This window comes from Ahaetulla prasina, chromosome 1, assembly GCF_028640845.1.
Source record: "Ahaetulla prasina isolate Xishuangbanna chromosome 1, ASM2864084v1, whole genome shotgun sequence".
Lineage (NCBI taxonomy): Eukaryota > Metazoa > Chordata > Lepidosauria > Squamata > Colubridae > Ahaetulla > Ahaetulla prasina.
In genome coordinates, this window is record NC_080539.1 from 197,581,939 (window position 1) to 197,606,043 (window position 24,105).

The 24,105-nt window shown below is 35.1% G+C and overlaps 1 protein-coding gene across 1 annotated transcript; it reads right to left on the bottom strand.

Annotated features, from left to right (window-relative positions):
• Positions 1–12,237: 12,237 nt before the first annotated feature.
• On the bottom strand, positions 12,238–23,457 carry LOC131189067 (cytotoxic T-lymphocyte protein 4-like). The gene is made up of 5 exons (XM_058164875.1): positions 23,373–23,457; positions 16,619–16,711; positions 15,395–15,748; positions 14,388–14,494; positions 12,238–13,160 (listed from the first exon to the last, which is right to left on the bottom strand). The coding sequence occupies exons 2-5, from the start codon at positions 16,674–16,676 to the stop codon at positions 13,104–13,106; spliced, it is 576 nt and encodes a 191-aa protein (XP_058020858.1). The 5' UTR covers positions 16,677–16,711; positions 23,373–23,457; the 3' UTR covers positions 12,238–13,103.
• Positions 23,458–24,105: the final 648 nt, after the last annotated feature.

Genomic DNA, 24,105 nt, shown 5'->3' on the forward strand with positions numbered 1-24,105 from the left:
CCGAATCACCTGCTGCCATCACTACCGGATTGGGTAATCCGGTCCAAACCGGGAGCATTTCACCCCTGGTTTTATCATCTAACTGTTCATTCATGTTCTCATAATCTGGTGGTTAGCTTCCTCCCCATCTGTCCTACATAGTCACAGGATCAATCTATGCAGAGAATCTGGTAAATTACATTAGAAGTTTCTCCCACCTTCAAACAATTTTTATATTACATGATTTGTGTTCGTATGGTATTAGTAGATGATGCCACTTGCAGATCTCGGATGTTGCATTCCACCACTTCCAAAATATTTTTGATATACGTCAGGGTGTGCCATATATTTGGTCTTATACTTTTTTTCTTCCTTTCTCGCCTCTGCATATTGCGCAGGCATCTTGTGATAAACGCTTGTAAAAAAATTTGAAACCCACCACTAGTTTGGCTGCAACTCTTTTTATGTGACAGTGGATGGTTACTTTTTAATTGAAATTCCAGCACCAGATGAGCATCATCAGTATTCAGAAAGTCCATCTCAAACATTTAAGGCATTGCCATTGAAACAGATGAGAAAAATGATAGTATGTTATCTTTTTTCCCCCCCTCCTCCTGTTGTCTGGCTTAATTAAACAGACAAATTGTCTTATTTGTGGCAGGGGAAGTAGGACTCTATGAACCTTCTAGCACTCACCTTGGTTCTCAGCTCACATGACAAAAATGCCTTTTTATGACAAATAAATCCAGGGTTTTATTTCTTAACCAAAATTCCCCTCAGGTAAGAAATTCTTACTTTCAGCTTGCTTTATTGAGCAATGGCCTCTTTGAAAGAGTGAGAAAGAAATTGGCACTTCCAAACTGGCCCAGTATTTGGGATGTATTGTTTCAATATGGTTCCTTTTTATTATTTTATTTTGTCATAACATTATATAGAGGAACATATATTGAAAGGAAACAATAGGACAGGAATGGTAGGCACTTTTGTGCACTTATGCACACCCCTTATAGTCCTCTTAGGAATGAGGTGAGGTCAATGGTAGACAGTTTTGGGTTAAAGCATTTAGGAGTTGGAGAGGAGACCACAGAGTCAGGTAGTGTATTCCAAGTGTTAATAACTCTGTTACTGAAGTCATATTTTCTGCAATCAAGATTGAAGCGGTTGACATTAAGTTTGAATCTATTGTTTGCTCTTGTATTATTGCTATTGAAGCTGAAGAAGTCTTTAACAAGGACATTGCAATAGATGATTCTGTGTGTTAAATACAGGTCTTGTCGGAGTCAGCGGAGTTCTAAATTTTCTAATCCCAGGATTTCAAGTCTGGTGGAATAAGGTATTTTGTTGTTTACAGAAGAGCGGAGAACTGTTCTTGTAAAATAATTTTTGGACTCGTTCAGTTGTATTAATGTCAGAGATGTGGTATGGGTTCCATTCAAGAAGGGGTCTGGCAAATGTTTTGAATGCTCTGGTTAGTAGTGTAGAGTTTTTGGAAAAGAAGCTACGCAGAATTAGATTTACAACTCTTAGAGCCTTTTTTGCTATATAGTTGCAGTGGGCTTTGGCACTTAGAACATTTGATATGAAAACTCCAAGGTCCTTAACAGGGTGGGGGTCCTCTGTAAGATAATGTCCATTAAGCTTGTACTTAGTGTTTGGATTCTTTTTTCCAATATGTAAGACTGAGCATTTGCTGGTTGAGATTTGGAGTTGCCAAGTTTTAGACCAATCGGATACAAAATCAAGGTCTTTTTGAAGGGTAGAAGTATTGTTGGTGGTGTTTAGAGTTGCAACATGGCTCAGAAACATCAAAAGTGATGTTTCTATGGGCAAACCATCTACCTTTATTCTTGCTTCTGGGCAATACCTTACAGTTACCTTTTGTGGTTATTGGTACCTTCAGGAGATATTCCATATATTGTCCTTCTCATTGTCTGTGTTAGAAATTCTTTCTTGGGGCCACAGTTGTATCTATCACTTTGAATCAAGATTTTTATCCAACATGGATAAGATTTAGTTATTGGCAGCCAGACCATTTGTCCTCAATGTTTAACTAATTTTTAAAAAGTAATCACAAGTCAAAAATTCAGTTCAGACACCATGCTGAAAATACCTGTGAACCATTTTAAGGAGCTGGCATCAACAGAGCATAAATCTTCAGGGGAAAAAAACAAACCTATGAAGTTAGCCCATTCTGCTGGGAAATGATAAGAATATATTCTCTCATCTGCAAGTCATCAGTTCCGAAGCTGCTAAATATTTCCAGTACTGTTTACCAGAAGAAACTGATACAATTCATAGTTTTGCTTTCCATTTTTTGATATTACACCAAATAACACCCCCCCCCAAAAAAGAATTGTTCTTAAGAATTTATTTTTCCATCATACGTATTTAGACATTTTTATTTTAAAAGAATGACAGGCAACGTTTTGTTTCTTTCTCCCCCCCCCCCCGCCCCACCCTTTGACAGAGATGCAGAAAAGAGAAAAACATCATTTGAAAGAAGCATTTAAGAGAAAGCCTCCTCTGACTCTCATTCTTAGCATAATAATTTTATGTACACTTACTGATGAAATAATTTTACTCTTAAAATTAGAATAAGTTCTTTCTGCTGGTTTCTGTGCATGAAATAGTGTGTTCACATAGAATCCCTGGGTCAGAAAATCCTACTGCTCATTAAGTAACAGGGCCAGCAGCCTGGACACACCCTTCTTCTCCATTCACTAAATGTCCTTTTGATCACTACAGCTTTGGAAGGTTTCTTCACCACACTGCAAAGGTTAGCCAAAGAAAATATTTTCTTTTTTATTCACCTTTTGAACAGTTTAAGCATTATGAGTTGTATTCTAAGTTCACTGATGTGAACTTACTGTTCACATTTTACTGGGGGGGAAATGAGGTGTTTTGGACTGGGTTTTTTTCCCCCCATGTCTCCTCATGGCTTCATGCATTCCATTCCACAAAAGCACAAGCAGTGGCAGTAAGCTGCCGATGGCCATTCCCTTCGTTTGCCCTGCTCATGAAAAGTCCATGCTTGGGAAGTTGCCAGTACTGCCAAAAATTCATCAAATGGCCTCTATATGAGGATTGAATTCTCTTCTCAGTAGACTTTAGGAGAAACCCTTCCATACTTTCACCTCTCACAATACTTGACAACACAATATCAACAGTAGAAACCTTCAAATTTCTAGGTTCTATCATATCGCAAGATCTCAAATGGACAGCTAATATCAAAAACATCATTAAAAAAGGACAGCAAAGAATGTTCTTTCTGCGCCAACTCAGTAAGCTCAAACTGCCCAAGGAGCTGCTGATTCAGTTCTACAGAGGAGTTATTGAGTCTGTCATCTGCACCTCTATAACTGTTTGGTTTGGCTCTGCAACCCAACAAGAAAAACACAGACTTCAGAGGATAATTAGAACTGCAGAAAAAATAATTGCTACCAACTTGCCTTCCATTGAGGACCTGTATACTGCACGAATCAAGAAGAGGGCCGTGAAAATATTTACAGACCCCTCGCATCCTGGACATAAACTGTTTCAACTCCTACCCTCAAAACGACGCTATAGAGCACTGCACACCAGAACAACTAGACACAAGAACAGTTTTTTCTCAAAGGCCATCACTCTGCTAAACAAATAATTCCATCAACACTGTCAAACTATTTACTGAATCTGCACTACTATTAATCTTCTCACAGTTCCCATCACCAATCTCTTTCCATTTATGACTGTATGACTATAACTTGTTGCTGGCAATCCTTATGATTTATATTGATATATTGACCATCAATTGTGTTGTAAATGTTGTACCTTGATGAACGTATCTTTTCTTTTATGTACACTGAGAGCATATGCACCAAGACAAATTCCTTGTGTGTCCAATCACACTTGGCCAATAAAAAAAAAAAATTCTATTCTCTAGGGAAAGGCTCTTGAGCAAGCAATATCCACCTCTTCAGAAATTCTGGATACTCCCTTTGTTCACAAAAAAAACCCCAAAATTGGGACTTAAAGTACAAGTAACATCAGCACTTGAACTATGGTACCAAAGCTTCCCACGATGGAGTGTTCGATTTCCTAATCAAAGCATAAGAATAAAGGAAATAAACATGCTTAAAAATATTCAAGAAATATATCCTGTTGTACTTGCTTGCTGTCTGCCCAGAGTCTGAGAACTGGGACATTATTTTAAACAAACAAATAGATAAAATTCCTCCTTCAAAAAAGAGGGAGATAGCTGCTGATGAGTACTATGGAAGTCCCAACCACAAGGAGAGTGGTAATTTTGTCTCACAGTCTGTCTATATTAATGCACTTCTTCTTCACAGTAATTACTAGGACAGCATGTCCAAATTCAAAGACAGTTTTTTTCTCCCTTCATAACACTTATTGTGAACAAGAATTAGACAGACTGTTACTCATCCTATCTACTTGAAATTTTCTCATAGATATCTGGTTGGCAACTCTGAGCCTTAGGATTCTGGACTGGAAGGTCTTTTGTCCTGACTCAGTTGGGCTTGACTCATATTCTAAAAGATGTTCTATAAATATGGAGCATAGGTGAATGCATTGAATACTACAATACAAAATCATTTTTTCCTGATTGCTTAATTGTAGCTTATGACTATCATTAAGTGTTGTATCATTAAGTGTTAAATTGTACCCTATGACCATCATTGGTGTTGTAAATGTTGTACCTTGATGAAGGTATCTTTTCTTTTATGTAGACTGAGAGTATATGCACCAAGACAAATTCCTTGTGTGTCCAATCACACTTGGCCAATAAAAATTCTATTCTATTCTAAAAGAGGCTAGGGGTAGAAGAATATGTAACTGATCCTATAGCTGAGTTTCTATGACAAGTGTTTGTTTGTTTTTTGTTTGTTTATCCTGTCTTTTTAATATTTTGATCAACTCAAAGTGCAAACATGCCTAATGCCCCTGCCTCTTATTTTTCTCATAATAACAACCCTATGAGGTGTGTTGGGCTGAGAGAGAGGGACTGACACAAGGCTACTAATAGTCTTTCATGTCTAAGGGAGGCCTAGGTCACATTGCCTCCCAGTTTCTAGGCCAGCTAGAAACCACTACACCTAACTGGCTTGAAATTACCTTTAATTTTGGAAATAATTCCTAAAATGAAATCTCATATTTTGTTAAAATGTTGCAGAATCCATTTTGAAAAGGGGCTAGTCCATGAATGTCCACCCCCCTCCCCAAAAGCATCGCGCACGTGTGCACCCGCACCCACAAGTGAACTAGTAGCGAACAAAATTGAAACCCACTACTGTTTAAGTGTTGTCAAATTTGAACACCCCTGGGCTAGTAGTTGTACCATAAATAAAAAATATTTTTAAATATTTTTATATAGAGAGTTCCCAAATGAGATCCTTTGTAAAACCTACATTTCCAGCAGAGTTTGATCTCCCTCTGTCAGCTGCCTAACGGGATTCCTGTAGGGCAATCATTCTTCCCCTCAGGCCTGTCACACAGATGCCCACCACTGCCTGATATTACAAATAAAGGAACTATGACCAGGCTTTAAAAACAGCAATTTCTTCAAATGTAAGGTACATCCAGACTGAATTTTTTCTAAAATGAGGAAGCTCCCAATTCCCAAGATTCAAGATCAGAAGATAGCACCATGGACCTTATGATTAACTGTTACTGTGATTTATTTCACCTACCGGTTGTTAAAGTAGAAAATGGGTGCAAATCTTTCACTGAATGTATCTGTCACATAAATGGTCAGTAACAAACATTGAGGTGGTTAAATGTTATTTTTTATTTTATACAACTTGTTACACTTATTGCTATCATTCCCTTTTCAGCCACTAGAACAATAAAGACAATTGACTATACATTTTTTACTTAACTATACATATTTTAAGTTTTCATCTTTAGATTCCACCATCCTTTTCTTTGTTTTATCTAAATTTTTCAACCATAGGAGAGGCGTGGCCAGCGTTGCAGGCGAGACTGTCGCACACCCCGGTGTTTCCGGGGTATGCACCAATATCCCCCCTGCTATAGGGGTCTGTCCACTTTCTGGTTTGGTCCATAACTGCCTCGAAGGGGCAGCAAAGAATGGTGGCGCAAATGGAGAGACTGCAAATTCCCTGCAGCTCCGGATTCTTTCCCCCCGACCTAGCGGGGAGGAATGCAGCTTCCATCAGCTGCAACAAAGCTGCGGCGGCCACAAGATTGGGCAGGAGGATGAAGCACAAAAGAAACAGATTATTGAAGTCAGGTGAGTTATCACCAACTCACAAAGAAACCTTATTTTAAAATTGGCACAAGCTTTGAAAAAACTTTAAACTAGCGGCTAAATGTACTGGAAAGTGAAAGTGGAAGGAATCAATTTAAAGAATACACAAATTCTGGAAAGTGGAAAGTGAGGGCTTGGAATAGACGTTAAGAGCCCTAACTAAACAAGAAAGTAAAGTAAATATTTTTTGATGGACTATTTAGGTTATAAAAGAAACAAGAAAAAAGAGTTAAAGGGAATACTGTATTGACTTTAATGGAATATTTCAAATCCCTCTATCCTCTAATTTGGGACTAAAGGAAATTTAAAGAAATTATTAAAAGGGGACAAGTTTTGGAACAAAGACAAATAAGCTGAGACAAAGGGAAGGCGTGGTTTATTACTACAGAAATAAAATGGACACTGTTTAAATTACAGAGTGTAATTTAAAAGAAGATACCTAAAGATAGAGGAAAAATGAAAGAAAGAAATTGTTTCTCCAAGTTTAAGATACCTATAAATGTGAATTTACGATGCATTCAAGAAGAGATGTTGGAAAATTGACCTCCATGATCTAAAACATCTAAGAATAAGAAGAAATGTAATTGTCACCTAAAATGGCTACTTGGTACTTGTGGTTCGCAATTGTATCAAAGAGTGACATCTAGAGGCAGAGGAAGAATGCAAGAGTCGAATAGCTTTCGTTTTATGAATATTCCCACGAAAACAGATGATGTTGTGTCTACACAACAGCTTTAAGAAAGGATCCTGGATGGCTGGATTATAGAATCAAGAGAAAATGATGTTATTTAATAAAGAATGATTTCTAGAGACAGAGGAAGAATGTAAGAATGGAATAGTGGACTATTCCCATGAAGATTGTTATGTTGTTGTGATTGCACGACATTTTTAAGAAAGGATTTTAAATGCTATTCTCAGATTTACATTAAGGAATTAAGTAGAGAATGACATCTATATAAGAATACAAGTGACAATTGTAAAATAATTATTAATGATGTATTGGGGAATGGAGGGAAATATTGCAGAATAAATTGGAGTGAGAGGGAAATGAATGTTATTATGTAGAGGAAAAAGGTTCTTTCTTTTGCTTTAAAGAATATGAAAGGTAACAAAAATGATTAGTGATAAAAACTTCCAAGGGAATAGTTGAATACAATGAAGAAATTTATTGGGGGAAATAAACAGATTACCCTTTTTAATTTTAATTTTTTTGTTTTTTTTATTGAGAATTGACTAGATGGAATTTTTTAAAAAAATATGTGTTATTCAGAGGCAGAGGAAGATGATAAGAGGGAATAATCTTTGTGAGTTCAGGATTATTCCTAAGTAAAATGGAAATTGTCTATGTGATCACTGGGCTGTTTTAAGAAAGAGTTGTTAAATGGTCTGACCTCTAATTAAGAAATACAGAAATATGTTCAGATTTGTGAAACTCAAGAAGTTAACAGAAGATTTATCAATGATGTTTTGGGGAATTAAATATGGGGACTAGACTTCATTTAAATATTTTTCAGAATGGGATGGAATAGGAATTTTTTTTAATCATTAGATATGTGCAATTAACAATGAATTTTAAAAAAGAGAAGAAAATATATTGTATTAGACCATAATGGGGGGTGAAATTTGAAATAATGTTTAAGGATGTACCTGACTGATAATCTGTTCACGATGATTTTTTTTACTATTATGCTTATAAAAAATAAAAAAAATTCTCAAAAAATAAATAAATTTTTCAACCATAGTCACACTATTAATATTCAGTTTTGAAATACCTATAGATTTTTGTGATTTACTATTTAAACATTTTAATATTATAATATAATCCAAATGGTATTGATAACCATGTTTTAATATTTGGGTTTTAGTTATTCTTACAGTATGTAGATTAAGCAATTGACACAATGGGATTGTCCTCAATTACACTCTTGCATGTAAATTTTGTTGGTCAGTTACTGAAATAAATGATAAAACAGCTGGAAACTACTAAAGTGAGATTAATTATCTTGACATGTCACAACTCAAGTGTTGCTAAATACAAACTACAGGACTGTGTATTGGAGGTACACATACAGTTTGTTACTCAATTTCTACATTCAGCTGAATTTTTTTTTATTTATTTCTTTTTGTCACAACAATATACACAAACATTGTCATAAATAAAACAACATATCTTGAAGAAAATATATATATATATGTAAGTAAAAAAATGCATCAACTATATTAATTTGATATATTTTATATATCAAATTAATAACTTGATATATAAAATATAATTATATATATAATTTGATATAATTATCTGATATATAATTTGATATAATTATCTGATATTCCCTGACAGTCTCCTACCTCCTCATCTGGTCTGATAAGCAAAATCAGCCAAGGTTTTTCAGGTGCAAAGAAGCTGCCCAGCTGTGTGTTTTTCCAGAATAACATGGTACAAATGTTGTAGGGTCTTATCAGAAAACATTGATGTGTCTAATTAACAAGACAACCCTCTCTCTTTCATTTGTCTTTCCTTCCATTTTATCTATGAATGGAAGAGGCCATTGAATCCAATCCCCTGCTCAGTTGCAAGGGATGAAGCTAGTAGGAGGAGAACTAGTTTTGCTCCTGGCAGACATAACTGCTATGAAAACACTGTGTCCCAAATTCAAATTTAGAAAAAACTTCTTTTTGCCTACAATAAAGCCACCTATCTACCCAGTTCACATCTAATTTGTTATTGAATATAGGATCAAAAGGTGAGTTTCAGGGGACTCAAGGTTTATTATGTCCTTTTGAATACTGTGCATGAATCTAAATTCAAGCCTTCCATGCAGCATTCCTGAAATCTGATTGGTGTAGCAAGTTTTGTTTTTGACAAATTAATAAAATTGTGCAGCATCAACTTTAAAAACAAATATTGCTTCAAAGTACAAGGGTGCTTTTTAAAGCAGCTGCATCTTTCCAAAGACTGCATGGTTGTCCTCCACAGCCGTAATGCAGTCTTGAGAAGAGACACATTTAATTTAAATATTTACAGAGAGATAATACAGGTGGACTGCTCTGAAGTATCTTTTGCTTAAGCATCCAAAACCCAGCCTAGCTTTACTCATTATAATTAAATTCTCAAGGTGCTTACAAATCTTTATTACCTACCTAGAATTTTCCCCGATTTCTCAGATATCTATGTTACATACAAGTGGTCTGTGGTTTGCTTTTCTTCCTTTGAAGTTTTGCTTTCCTCTAGTCAAAATGAACTTTACTAGTTCTCCAGGAATTCTCAAAATTAGTTATTTGTTAATTACTTAATTTATATCCAGTCTGATTTCACAAACTCTGAGTGGTTCCTTTAATACATGAGGTTCCACCAGACCATCATATAGTTTTACCAATTTCCTAGGTTACAATTCATCTGGTCCAGGAGACGGAAACTCATTCAAACAACAGAATAATTCCATAATCAAGTATTATTATTTGCCATTCTGATGGAATCCATATTCCTGGAGAAGCTTGTATTGTGATAATACCTCAGTACCTCTGATATGCCTTTTGTTAACCATTCACCTTTTGTTTCTATCACTGATCAGCTATAACATTGTGTTCTTTTCCCTTTAAAAGCTTCCTTAAAAAAGCTTTTCTTGTTATTCTTAGATTCCTTGATTAATCACTGTTCATTCTAGATTGTTGCTTTCCTAATACCACCTGTATATTCTCAGGCCTACCCATCTGTAATCTTCTTTTGTGACCTGGCCCTTTGTCCATCTCCTGTACATGTCCTATTTAATTTCAAATCAACACTAGTTCTTTCGTATAATTGCATTGGCACTTTTTCCCATCCTCTGTTGTTGTTTTTTCTCTCTTCCCCGCCCCCTCCCCTCCACTAGAATAGTTTGTAGTTGTGTTTTAACATCATTTGCTTTAATAATTTCCATCCTATTTAAGTTCCTTTTCTATTAACCTCTCCTGCCCTTGGAATCTACTTACCGTATTCTCACTTAGGTCCACTTGTTTGGTACAGAATATTAGACAGTGATTGCTCTCCAATGACTTAAATCAGTTCTGGTTCAACTGCATCTTCAACAGCAGTGGGGGAAAAACTGTGAAGTCAGTTTCTAGCTTGATATCCAGCCTTTCTCCATTGCCATCCAGGTTTAGGATTGGCAATGGTAAAGTTTCTACTCAACATAGCTCTGAGTTTATTAATATCATCTTTTTTTTAAGTGCAGGGTATGTGTTTGATTATGTTCAGGTTTAACTTGCCTTAAAAGCAAGAATTCTAGCATTATATGGTCACTTTCTGCCAATGTCCCTGCTATCTCCACTTTAAGAAATTTCACCTTTTCTAGTGATTACTATCATGGAGAGAAAATCCTCTTCTGTTTCCCCTCCTCTGGAGGAGGAGAAAGACAAATCAGGAGGTTTCTGGAAGAATCAAACATGGCAGAGTTTATCTCCCAACAAACGTGAGGATAATAAAAGGTTTCCATCGCTACAATGGATTTACATTTTAATGTTTGGAAGCATTGCCAAGTTTATTTATCTGACGTTCTGAGTAGGAAAGGATAATTTAGCACACCATGCAATTCATCCTCTCAATTGCTTCTATTTCTTTCAAAAAAATTATATCCTTCGGTTGCTAGAGTTGCAGTTATGGGAATCATCCTAACAAGTTTCTATGGTATTAAATATTTTTACTTTATAAGTAAGAACTGAGGTTCAATGTATTAATTTCCCATAGTCTGAGCGTTAATGAATGAATTATGAGGACCACTAATTTTGAATCAAGGTTCTAATTAATATTTTTAGCAGTTTAAGATGTTCAGTTTCAGCAACACCCCCACATTCTACAGTGCACAAGTCTATAATTGAGATCTTTTCTTTACAGTTTTCATTGGCCCCCATTTAAAGTTTTCATTCCATTCTCTTCCTCTCCCTTGCATTCAGTTTAAGGCCTTCCTAATTCAGATCCCAGATCACATTTTTACCATTATTTGTCAGGTATAATTCATTTTGTGCCAGTTGCCCATCACATATATATGTTAATTCCTTGCATGTTTTCCCTATCTTCATATCCTCATATGTTTATATATCTATCTAGTTATATCCTACACATGTGTGGAATAGGCCACATACACATACACCAAATAAATATCTGGATGAAGTTCTCTTTTTAAAGCACACACACCCCTTTTTTGTATCCCAGCCACACACTTCATTACCAATATTCCCTAAAAGCTTTTGAAGAGCCTTCTTAGAAAGAATCAAAAATTTACTTCTATTAAGAACACAAATATATTGGATGCACAAGCTAATTAAGAGTGGTTCTCAAGTACATCAAGAATTATCTTGAATTATTGAGACAAAACATATTGTATTGTGCTTTCCATATATATCTTTAAAGTTACACATGACCTAATTAATGGGATTACAAATGATTTAATAGGGGTGGAAGAAGTTTGGTGTAGTGGTTAATGCAATGGCTAGAAGCTGGGAGACTGTACTTCTAGTCCCCCTTTAGACATGAAGCTTGCTTCCTGGTCTTAGACGAGACCAGGAAGGAGGCAAGGTCACTTCCAAAATCTTGCCAAAAAGACTGCAGGGACTTGTCCAGGCAATTGACAGAGACACCAAAAAAATCCCTTGGTTATGGAGTGTTTGTATGTTTATAAAACAAAAGGTGGCCATCAGAAAAACCTCCCATTGCTATAGAAAATACATTGATATACATTCCTTGGAGTCTTTCCCTCAAAATTCCTCAAATATATGTTCCATTGGCTTCAGCAATGTTTGCATAATTATAAACATTTGTATATCATGTAGACTTTTTCCTTCTTTTTCAAAATCTATGCCAGAGTCTTTAGTTAGCTTGATTAATATTTTTCTGTCTGTGATTCCTCTCATGTGCAGTTAGTTATACTTGCTTGCAAAACAGACAATCACTGCAATACTTTTGACACTTACACTTTTATTTTCCATTAAACAGAATGGCAAAAGGAAATTGAAGCAAAGTTGGAGATGAAGTATAGAAGCTCAGAATAGATACTAAGAACGAAAGTGTTTGAAGAGAAAGAAAAGGCTGGCATATATCTGAGCATCCACATACACACACACACCAAGCTCAGGCTTGAAAAGCTCTTTCAGAAAAGAAAGAAAGCATGTCACTTCTTGTAGTGGTGGTGGTGGTGAGGAAGCAAATACTTTAAAAACATTTGGTAGTGATCCATGCATACACATTTAGCAGTTAAGGGGATGCAAGTGAGGAGAATTTGGGGCTAAGGGCAGATGGAGATTTGTTATTCTGATTTCTGAATTTATCACATAGTCAGATCTAACAGATCTAAATGTTATCCTCTGGAAGCATCTTTGGAGTATAGGCTTCCTGGCCTTACTCTGATTTGGTTTTGTTGCTATAATTTTATTTAGATGGTTATGTTAAGAAATGATCTTGTCCATTTCCTCTGCGATCTGCCTTGGTTTGCTTCTACAAGAAACCCAAATGTTATAAAAAGGTAAGAACCAATCCAGCTAATCTGGAATGGAGCATGCTACAAAATACTTCATCCACTAATTAGACTGAATATATCATGAGGTCCTAAATGTAAGGCTATTACTATTGTAAAGGAATTTGTGGTAATTTTTTACAAGGAAAATTGAACTTGCTCTAGGGAAAGGTATAGAGGCATTCAAATGAATTCAATGATTCAATAGATTTGTTATTTAATTTCAGCATTTACATGTTAATGCCTTGCCTTTTGTTCTCCAATCTGGAAATTATAATCACATTCCTAGTTATTAGGAAATTCATTCTCTTCATTGATACTTCATAGAAGTCATTTTTCCCCTTTTTCCGTTGAAATCCTGTTCTTTATAATTACATTGGTACCATTTTCTCATAAGCACCTGGAGAAAAATAACGTTTTTTTCTGACCTGTAAAGTAAAAGAAATGTTATCTGAAACCACATGTAAAAAAGGTTTTAAATACTATTCTAGATTTTTATAAATTGATATCTATAATCTGCCAATAGTTGTCAGTAATGATAGTTCTAAATTCAGAATTGGTTATTATAAAATGCCAATTATGGCAGAATCAGGATTGTAGTTTGAAACAAGATGGGTAGTTTATGGATTTTTATGAAAGTGAATTCACAAATATTATCATTTAGATGCCTGTTGTTGGAAGCAAATATAGTAAAAAAAAGTTTTGAGACAGAAAGTGGGTGTAGAATTGCTTTATTTCCTAGTAAGCTGTCCTTTAAAAATAACGATATCAATAAAATAAAATAAAATAAAATAAAATAAAATAAAGCAATAGCAATAGCAATAGCAATAGCAATAGCAATTATGGGTATTTTTAACACCAGGATGTTGGTTTTGCACAGTAAGATTTAAGCAGATCACCTGATTCAATCATACTGATTGAACAAAACAAAATGTAGTTAGTTACCATTTAAGACACCATATAATAATGAATTTGTGCCTATTTCTGTGTGACACCAAAATGGTGACAATTAAATGAATCCTACTGATTATACATAGAGTCACTTGGGTTAAGAATATTTAATAACATTTGAGTGATTTTTTTAAAAAGAGGGAAGTTGAAATCTCACTTGAATCACACCACATTTTTATGCCAACAGGTAGAATGCAGGGGACTCTATTTTCTAATATTTACTGCAGGTGGGGGAAGATGAAGACCGATAAATAGTTCAGTTTTCTAAGCTATATTCTGTGCAATTCATTAAATATATTTCTGATATGTTTCTCTGTTCCCAGCAAGGGCATACCGCTTTGCACACCTCCCTTTCCCTTAACAGATGGTGGCGTTTTGCCATGGAAGCCTCATTATGGTGGTTCAAAACTCATGCCATCATTAGTCCCTTTGTGCACTTGGCACAGCACCAAAATCATACACTGACCATGGTAGTCCCAGAATTTATAGCCAGCAATACCTGAGTATTTCTTTGTTAATCATAAGAATTTCTAACCCAGAATCCAGAGGAGGACTTTGTTTTACATAGCTTAAAACATGCAAAGTGCATGAAAAATTCTCCTAGTATATAACTAGGAACGTTATATACTAAAAGTATATGTTCATTGTAGTAATAATTCTTGTTGATTTGCTTCCCATGTGGAGTGTTGTGTTATGATACTTACCTCTGTCATAATGAAGATTGTGATTAAAATGCTGTATCCAAGCAACCCAGAAGCTACTGGTACTAAGATCCAAAGATAGAGGTGTTTATCTGGGCATGAATCTTTATCTGAAAGTTTTTTAAAAAAAAGATAATCATTTGAAAGTTTCTACAACAAATTTTAAATGTTAAAGACTTAGCAATATTGCACTAAACCAGAACAAAACAAATTATATTTTAACAGTGATAATTTTTTTTCGATGTCTAGGTTCATCTTGAAACCTTCAAAAGGTCATGGAGACTTTAGATTTAAACAGAAATGTCTTCCTAGGTATGCATTGCTAGGCTGCAAGCTTCATGGAATGGGAATGTGTCAAAACTATTCTTTTTACATCTACATGTAGATAAATAAAGTGATGTAACAACAACACTGAGATTTGCAACATTCCATAAAGCATCAAAATAGTTTTATGGTATTTTGATGCTTCTGTGCAGGTGAATAACTATCCAGTCAACCTGAAAGGCTTCTCAGGCAAGCCAAGTTTGGTTTGGAGAAAGCTGCTCAGTTCTTAGGAGAAGTTCACACTCCAGAAAAAAAAGTGAGCCCCTTCTTTTCCTTGTATTGTGACCTGGCATAAAGGTCCTAAAAGTAGTCTAGTATGATATACAAATACTCATAATTAGCTGAATCAGAGGATTTAGCTAATATGGTTGATTGGAAATAGTTCTGTTAATGAACTCAGAGCTCAATATGCTAAAAAAAATTAAAACAATAATCCTAACTCAATTATTATATGATGGAACACGGCTGGCTGGGGAATTCTGGGAGTTAATCCATATATCTTCAGGTTGCCTAGGTTAAGTGATACTGCTATATGGCTTTCGATAAGTACACATAAGGGAACTTTATGCAAAGCATGTTGCTGAGATCACAAACTACTTTATTAGTCAATTTCAAACAATCAGCTACATTCATGCATACCTTTTCTCAATATTTTTTTAAAGCCTGTTTAGTTTTTTTCTACTCACCGATGACAAAGAGCTGGGTCCCCTTTCCTTTGACTGGATAGTAGGGTGGAGGGGATATCCGTTCAATCTGGCAAATGTACAAACCAGCATCACTTGACTGTAGACCCAAAAGTGTTACATTTACCCTGTCACGATCAGGATAAACTTGGCATTTGTGGTTTCCCTTCTTGTTGCCTAATATGATCCCAGCGTGAGTAAAAACCGAGGCACAGATCTCAATGGACCCATTGTCTTCTTCTTTAAATAAAGTTACTTTCAGATCTTCAGCAGTACCCATGTTCTTGATTTCACACTCAAAGTGGGCGGCCTCTGGTCTCTTTACCACCATGAATGCTGGCTGGGTCACTTCCATGACTAATACAAAAACAGACAGAGTTTTGCAAATACAAATCATCTTTGTAGGGAAAAAAATCCTAGCCACAAAAAGGGGTGATTTTCAGTCATTTATGTGTTGTAGTCCATGTGTTTAGATGTACTTTCAACATGGATCTAGTAAGTCTTTAAAACCAATTTATTTCTGTTTAGGATACCTTATTTACTATTACTTTTCTAAAGCTGCTTAATTAAATGTTATAAAAACAGTAAAAGAACTATCTTCCCAAGACTATGCAGAAATTATATCTGTAGTTTAACTGAAATGTGAATGAGAGTATCTACAGAATTCTATAAATAAGTTAGCAGACATAATAATAAAAGAATGTATGTCACTGTCTTTTCTTCCTTTTTAATATTTTCTCCCTTATGTATTATAGTTTGCCAACCCATCTACCCATCATGTCTGGATTCCAACTGAGCACCTGCCTTTTTTCTTACCAGCTGCTGCTCTATTATACAGAGAATAAGCACCTGATGAATGGGTTGAATTTGGTAACTAAAAATTTTGTAATTGAAAACGTTTCTCATCCTCCCTAATCCATTTTCCTTTTTTGCCATGTTTTTCATATTATAAACCTGCTGGTATGTGATATTTTATTTCCTAAGTCATACTTCTTGATTGAACAGCAGAGTAAAAATAATATGAAAAAAATAACAATATACAAATTGCGAGAGCTTTTGGGCAATAACGTGTTTTCTTATTCTTTGCAAGGAACTACATATAACAGGTACAAATAGCAATCCCCACCATAATAATAGCCCAGTTGCCGTGAATTATTCATATCTCTTCTTGACCATTCTTCAACCCTGGAAAAATTTGCTAAGATTTGGCCATTTTGATCTACCCACCTTTTGTGAAGCTAGAAGCTGTGTTGTAAACCTCAAGGGTGAGCAGAAGTAAAATCATCTCTCAATCAGATGTTCAATCCAAGTCAATTCAAGCTGGAACAATTCAAGTCTTTATCTAGAATGTCAGGTTACTAGGAAGATACTTTCTCAGAATACAAGATTTTGGTTTAAGAAAAATTGGAGAATTCACACTGTTTATGTATGAAGAAATAAGAAATAGATGCACACACAAGAAAAGAAAGAAAAATACCTGAAAAGGTAATCAAAGTTGTTATGGCTTATTGAAAAGGAAGTTGTGGGCTGGCTAAAGGCGTGCACAACTAACCTCAAACAGCAATGAGCAAAGCAAGAATTCATCAAAGAGCAAAATCAGTTAATTTGAAACACGTCATGACCTGAAGGCATTGAAAATGTGTGATTATCCAATAATTCTAGGGTTAATTCATTTCCTTCAATCCCCTATGTAGTTTTCATTCAAGAAAAAACAATGTATTTTATGTATCAGTTATTACAATCAGATAATGTCCACGATACACATCGCTTCAATTCATTTTTAGCTTCAGTCCTTATCCTTTCCTGAGTGATGGATTCTGGTAACATAAAGCTTCCTCCAGTGAGCCCTATAGACCAAGACTATATTGTTAGGTATTTACAATCTGAATGATTTCAGAATGTTGGTCACTCAATAATATAGAGTTGCTATGTGAGAGCAGCTATATAAATGTAATAAGTACTACAGATATTTTTCATGTTGTCTATTAACATATTGACGCAGAATGCATGTGAATTTGGAAAAGTTGTAGTAATTATAGTATGTGTCAAATGGAATATATTTTAGAACACCTTTGAGTTTTAATACTGGGTTTCTTCAAAAGCTTGTGATTAATTTCTTAATAGTCATTTGGATTTTGAACATTTTGTTACAAGGTCTGAGTTTTCTATTAGAAAGAATGATGGACTTACCCTACTTAAAGAACTTAGTAATCATGGTAAACAGAGTTCAGCCTACATTCTTTTTTGTTTTACTTGAAAATCTACTCAAAAAAATCAAATATGTTGCACTTCTCCTGAAATACTATTCCTTTGACATAATCAAGGAATGATATTTCAAAGATTACCATCAATATACTGTGAAAAGTTTACACATTAACTAAACATATCAATGAAAGTAAAAGACAAACTGTTCTCTTAAATAATGAGAATATGTGACTCTCATCTGCAAGAAAGAAAATGCCACATGACTTTCTACAACATAAAGGAAGAGCAGCTTGCAATGAACAGAACTATTTAACTGTTTTGTTCTACATTACTGATTAATATTCTGATTAGTAAGTGTCCTTTCAGTTATCAATGCTAGGGATTGATCTTGGAATCTAGTTGGAATATCAACTCTGATCTCTGTCACTGAGTTGGCTCCATCACATCTCATCCCATTACATCTTGGAAAATCCTTTTTAGGAACATGCCAAGTCAGCTTAAGTCTAGACTAATTAAAATTCATTACTACAAATATCTAACCCAACACTGCTTCTTATTGCACACCTATTGTGAAGGTAAGCCAAGGGCTTCTAGCGGAAGCAGAACATTTATCTTATAGTAAATTTCAATGCTTCACTGTTGCTTTATTTCTAATTTAAACTGCAATTACATGTTTTATACAGATAAAGATCTAAGTTGTTTGCCACGTATGTTAAATACAGGATCCGTGTTGTTTTTAACATTACTTCCACTTTCATTTTGATTTCCATAATTGATAATCAATGTTTTGTCATTTACTTCAGAAACATCCAGTCATAAATTTAGTGGCCATATTTTGTTTTCATGTCATAATGAAACTCTTAAATGTATTCACATCCCGTGAGTTACTGCCATTGCTACCACATCTTATCTTTCAATTGTTTCAGCACAGAAAACTGTTAAACAAGCAATTTTTCTTTGTTACTTGCAAAACATTGAAGTCAAGACATGAAGAAAACTCAAGCTATGGCAATTAATTGAATTAATAAATAAATTTCTCCATTTTAATTGACCAAATTTACAGATATGCACAAAATATTTTGGAAAGAACCTTGAGGGGGGGAATGCAGCAGTACTGCAATGCAGGTGGAAAACTCTGAGAACAGTGAAATGCTGTTGGGCAGGAAAGAGGAAAGAGAGAGAGAGAAAATGTGACATGTAAATGGACATAGGAGCCTGGTCAGGAGGACACTCATATTTTTATTGTGGCTTTTAATTGTTTCCTTTGGAGTCAAATGTGGATTCTCTGATTAGAATGACATCACTGTGGGCTTTACACAATCTTTGGAGACTTTTTAAAGCCGGAATCAATTAACACAGTTCATTTTTTCATCTACAATTGCCTGTCATTGTAGGTGCATATCTTGTTCACCATCTGCCAGTAACTGAATAAGAAAGAGAGGGTACTGTTTTCCATGCCTATAAAACTCAGAGTAGTTTCCATCTACCTGGATAGAAATTACCATAGTAATTTTATCCTTACTATAGAAGGATAAATTTGCTTCTATACTGAAAGTTGTGTTTCTGCAAGTGAATGAGCGACACCATCCAGATCAAGGAAACCTGCATCTAGCAGTTGTCTGAATTTTTGAAACCCTGAGGTCTTTATAGTATCAGATAATCATTCTTCCCCCAGACATGACATTTTTGTGGAAAGTGTGATTTTTCAAGACCCATTGACCAACTGCAGTACAGGTAGTCCTCGACTTATGACCACAATTGAGCACCAAATTTATGTTGCTGTGAGATAGTTGTTAAGTGAGTTTTGCCACATTTTACTACCATTCTTGCCAGAGTTATTAAGCCAATCCCTGCAGTTGATAAGTTAGTAACCTGATTGTTAAGTGAATCTGGCTTCCCCATTGACTTTGCTTGTCAATCGGTCACAAAAGGTGATCACATGACCCTGGGGCAGTGTAACAGTCATAAATATTGCCAAGTGTCTGAATTTTGACCATATGACCATGGGGGATGCTGCAATGATCATAAGTGCGAAAAATGGTCAGAAGTCATTCTTTTCAGGGCCATTGTAGCTTCGATTGGTCATTAAATGAACCTTTGTAAGTTGAGGACTACCTCTGCATCCCCTCTTTGCCTTTCCCTTTTCTTGCTCTTTTTAATGCAGATAAATTACTGGGGATAACCAGGCAATCCCTATATTCATATCAGAGCAGACACACATAACACTCAGGTCAGCTCAGCCAGCAAAATATATATACCTTGATGTTTCTATTTAAACTTTAACATCAGCACATAAAATATAAAACATCAGCACAACAGCTTACTGGCCAAAGGCAGGAAAAAGCAGGAGGAGGGAAACACAACCAACAGGCAAATTGACATTATCCCATCTGTACCAAAAAGCACAAAAGGATTCAGAGCCCCTGGAAAGCATTGTAGGTAATTGGCCTAGACCAGGGGTCTCCAACCTTTGTCCCTTTAAGACTTGTGGACTTCAACTCCCAGAGCCCCTCAGCCAGCAAAGATAGTTATGTAATCTAGTCTTTCATTTTTGAATAGATGATCTTGCTTAATGAATTTGGATGTATTCAGAGGTAGACTAAAATAATTAATAGCTGTAATTAACATTGATTTTTAATGATAATATTTGATAATTAATTTCAGTAGAAAACTTCAGTGCAAAGAATATTTATGTTGCATTAGCAGGTGGTTTGGATTCTCCTCCAAGGCCAAATAAAGATGCTATTTAGCTGTAAATCAGTAGGTTTTATATAGCAACAAATTAGTATGTGTGTGTGTTGAAATTCCATTAAAATATCTAGCATGCTATGTAGTTTAAAACCCATCAGATATGTATGATAACCCATCAAAGGCATAATAAGCTGTCTCTTATGGCTATTGAGGTAGGTCACAATATATGACTGAAGGGAGTGTGTTAACTTTGGAATCACAGGCTGAGTGATCATAGTTATAGAAGCTACAAGGAAACTTAATTACAGTGCATACTTTGGGGAGGATGACGTTTAAGGCTTTATGAATTGCAAACAGAATTACTGTAAAATGGAAATTTGATTTTAATCTCTTTTCTAAAGCTGTGTAATTGAATTATTTCTTGTCATTAGGGTAAGTTAATGTTTTTAAAGCCACCAAGTCCACATAGCCATAGACTACACTGCTATTGTTACATTTGAGCAGCAAATATTGGTTATAGTTATGGAAATGAAAGCTTCTTTGCCTGACTTGTTCTTGACTTTATTTATTTATTTTTATTTATTTTATTTGTCACAACATTATATATAAGCATAAGCATGAAATAACTATATGATATATAAGCATATATTTAATCATAAATATGTAATAACTATATGAAACTGGATACAATCAAAGGGAACATTTGGACAGGAACGGTAGGCAGGTTGGTGCTCTTATGCACGCCCCTTACAGGAATGGGGTGAGGTCCATTTAATCCTTATGGAAGCCCAGAAATTCCGAATGCACCAGTAACTTCACTATGCAAGAATGAGAATTGTATTTTAGCCCTTGTTGCTGATTGCCACTTTATAAAATGGACTATATTCCTCTTCCTTTTTGCTGAGAATGCTTATCATTATATCTGTCTAAACTAATGCACAGGCAAGTATCAATAAGAGTATGAGAAGCAAAGGTACATTTTGGCACAGAACAGTTGTGAGTCTAAGGAAGTGAAGAAAACAGGAGCAGAGGGGAAAGGCAAGCTGTCCTACTAAAAAGCAGCCTTTTCCAAATTGATACCCTCCAGATGTGATGGACAAAGGATGCTAGGTTGAGGAAGGCTCAGTGGACCCTGGGGAGATATTAATGAGGAAATAATTGAGACAGATAAGCAAGAAAATCTGAATTAATTCAATCAGTGGCAACTGCTGCCATGTATTGAGATGATGAATGTCTAGCTGAAACATGAACAAATCACTGCCTGTTTGTCCAGCAAGGTGAATTTGTGTCAACCTGTCAGCCCAGGGAATAGAAGAAAAGAAGCAGTCATGAAAACTGCCCCTCAGATATGATATGAGCCCTGGTATTTCTTCTTAAAGTCATCTTCCTACACAAGTTGAGTTTTCAGATCATTAGCTGTTGATTTCTGTCTGCTTTAAATCCAAAATATATCCAGAGGAGTGCTGCTGAGGATTCAGTGTGGCTATAACACTTTCTTATTGGTCTCAGTTCTTCACCTCTTATAATTCCATTTCTAAGAATTAAGAGTACACTTTGAGGAGGCATCTATTGGTCTTATTTTGTGGTTTCCCATGGAATTGAAAAGGAAAGATGAGGGCAACAGCTCAGGCTGTTCTTCCACCAAAGTACAGGTAGAGCTGTGCTATATAGCCACTGTTTTTCCCCCATCTAATATTGCAAGAGCTGATAAGGGAAGTCGTGAGAAAGGGGCCACAATCCACTGAAATTTGGCATTTCAAAACCCTTCCTATTTTTAAATAAAAGATATAATTAAGGTTGTGTGGCCTGGCTGATGCTCAATGTATTATTTAATTTAAAAAATATATTGACTTTTCCATTGTGGTGTGCTAAACATTTTGGCAACACCAGCAAATCAATTGCATTCTTTTAGTCATGAAGGCGCCATGTTTTAAATTAGATGAATGCATAAATACATGTATTGAATTAGTCAGTAAACCAGATGGAACTGATACCAAAAGACAAAACTCCAGATATTCATTTTTACAAATGGGCTGCTCTTTAACAATATTAGGAATGCGAAAGCAATTGTAAAGCATGGGCTGAAGTTAGGAGCTGTTTTAAGGGGGAAAAGTTATGTTTCTGAACGTTTTTTAAAAATTTTAGATTGCTGTGCAAATAACATTTTACAAATACAAATCAATATATCATTAACATCATAGAAAGCATAAATATTGTTGATGTTGTTGGTATAGATACAAATTACAGATAATGTAATGTAGGTGATTTGCTAAAGTTTTCATTTTTAGAATGCTTATAAAATTATATAATACAGCATAACAAATAATTATTAGATAACCTGTGACCTATTGGGTCGTTGTTTCAGAGATATTTCTTTATCAGATTCCATAATGCCTGAAACAATTACAAAACTTTTAAGGTACTGCCTACATTGAAAAATTTATTTAAAATTTAGGGAGATGTTCAGAGATGTATTTACTTGAAAATAACCCAGTCAGAAGCAAATAGCAGTCAAAGATCAGCAGATAACCATAGGAAATGTTTTATGACATTTTATACTATGTCACAAAATACTTTAATATAATTTTTAAGTCATAAAATGTTTTATAATATTTAGCAATTTTCAATTCTGCAGGCATCATGGGTTCTGGTTTTGGACCTATCTTTTAAGTTACCCTGTGATGCACTATTTCACCCAGTCAAAGATTAAAAACACAAGAGTTTTAGTAGAATATAGATGAGACATTCTTTTATTTTCTTCAACTGATTCTAACATATTTGATCCCCCCACCCCCATTGGCCATACTTATGCTAATCTTTCTTAGGTGCCCTTTCTAGCAAAAAATATTATCTAGCCACCATTAATTAAATATGCCTTACTTTTCAAATGTGTATTCCTACCAGAAAATAGTGACACAGGCCTAAGTAGTGTCATAAGAAAATTCCAATAAGAAACAAAGACAATAACACAAGCAATAATTCTAACTTTAAGAGCAGAGGTTTATTGTTTCTAATAATTTGGAACATAAGAAATGAATAAAAGATAAAAAAGATATAAAAGACATAATAGCAATAATACACTTACATTAACAAGCCATTGCAATAAGGTCCAATGACATAGCAAGTCCTAAGAAAATAGCTAAAGCCAAAGGGCCCAGAGCTGATCTCGAACCCTATTTTTCATATTTTTCTTCTAAGCACATAACCTACTTTCTTATTTCTTTTCTTACTGACCATCTGTTTCTACATACACCCATGTACAACTGAAACTTTCAGCCATCTGTTACTTTTAGTTCCTCATTTCTCACGGTTTCATCCTTCTCATGTAACTAGCTATTTTGCAAAAACATTTCACACAAGTTGCAACTGTTTAGGAAAATTACAGGTACTTCTATTACTGGATGCCTGTTTCTTAAGGCCTGTTGCATTCATATAGGCCTCATCTACTCTAATAGATCAATCAGCTATATTTTCTTTTTTCACAGTATGTTTTCTCTGCTCTTTTATTAATAATTAATGCAACTTTCTGAAATACTGAACCCCAAATGTTACTAAAACGTCCTTTGTCCTTGCAAACCTTTCAGTGTTGATGTTACTTGTTGTTATTATAATTGGAGGAATATATCAATGATGGAAATTCTTTCAATGTGCATCCTGCAGAATTGTTGATGAGGCATGGAGGAACAGTCTTTAGGTGAATCTGATAATCCAACTAGGCGTTCCCATTAGGTCATTATGACCAAAGCCTGAAAGTATCAAGCCGTATTATCACCAGATCCATAGCTGAATTTCCATGTTAACTCTGTTATTAACTTCTA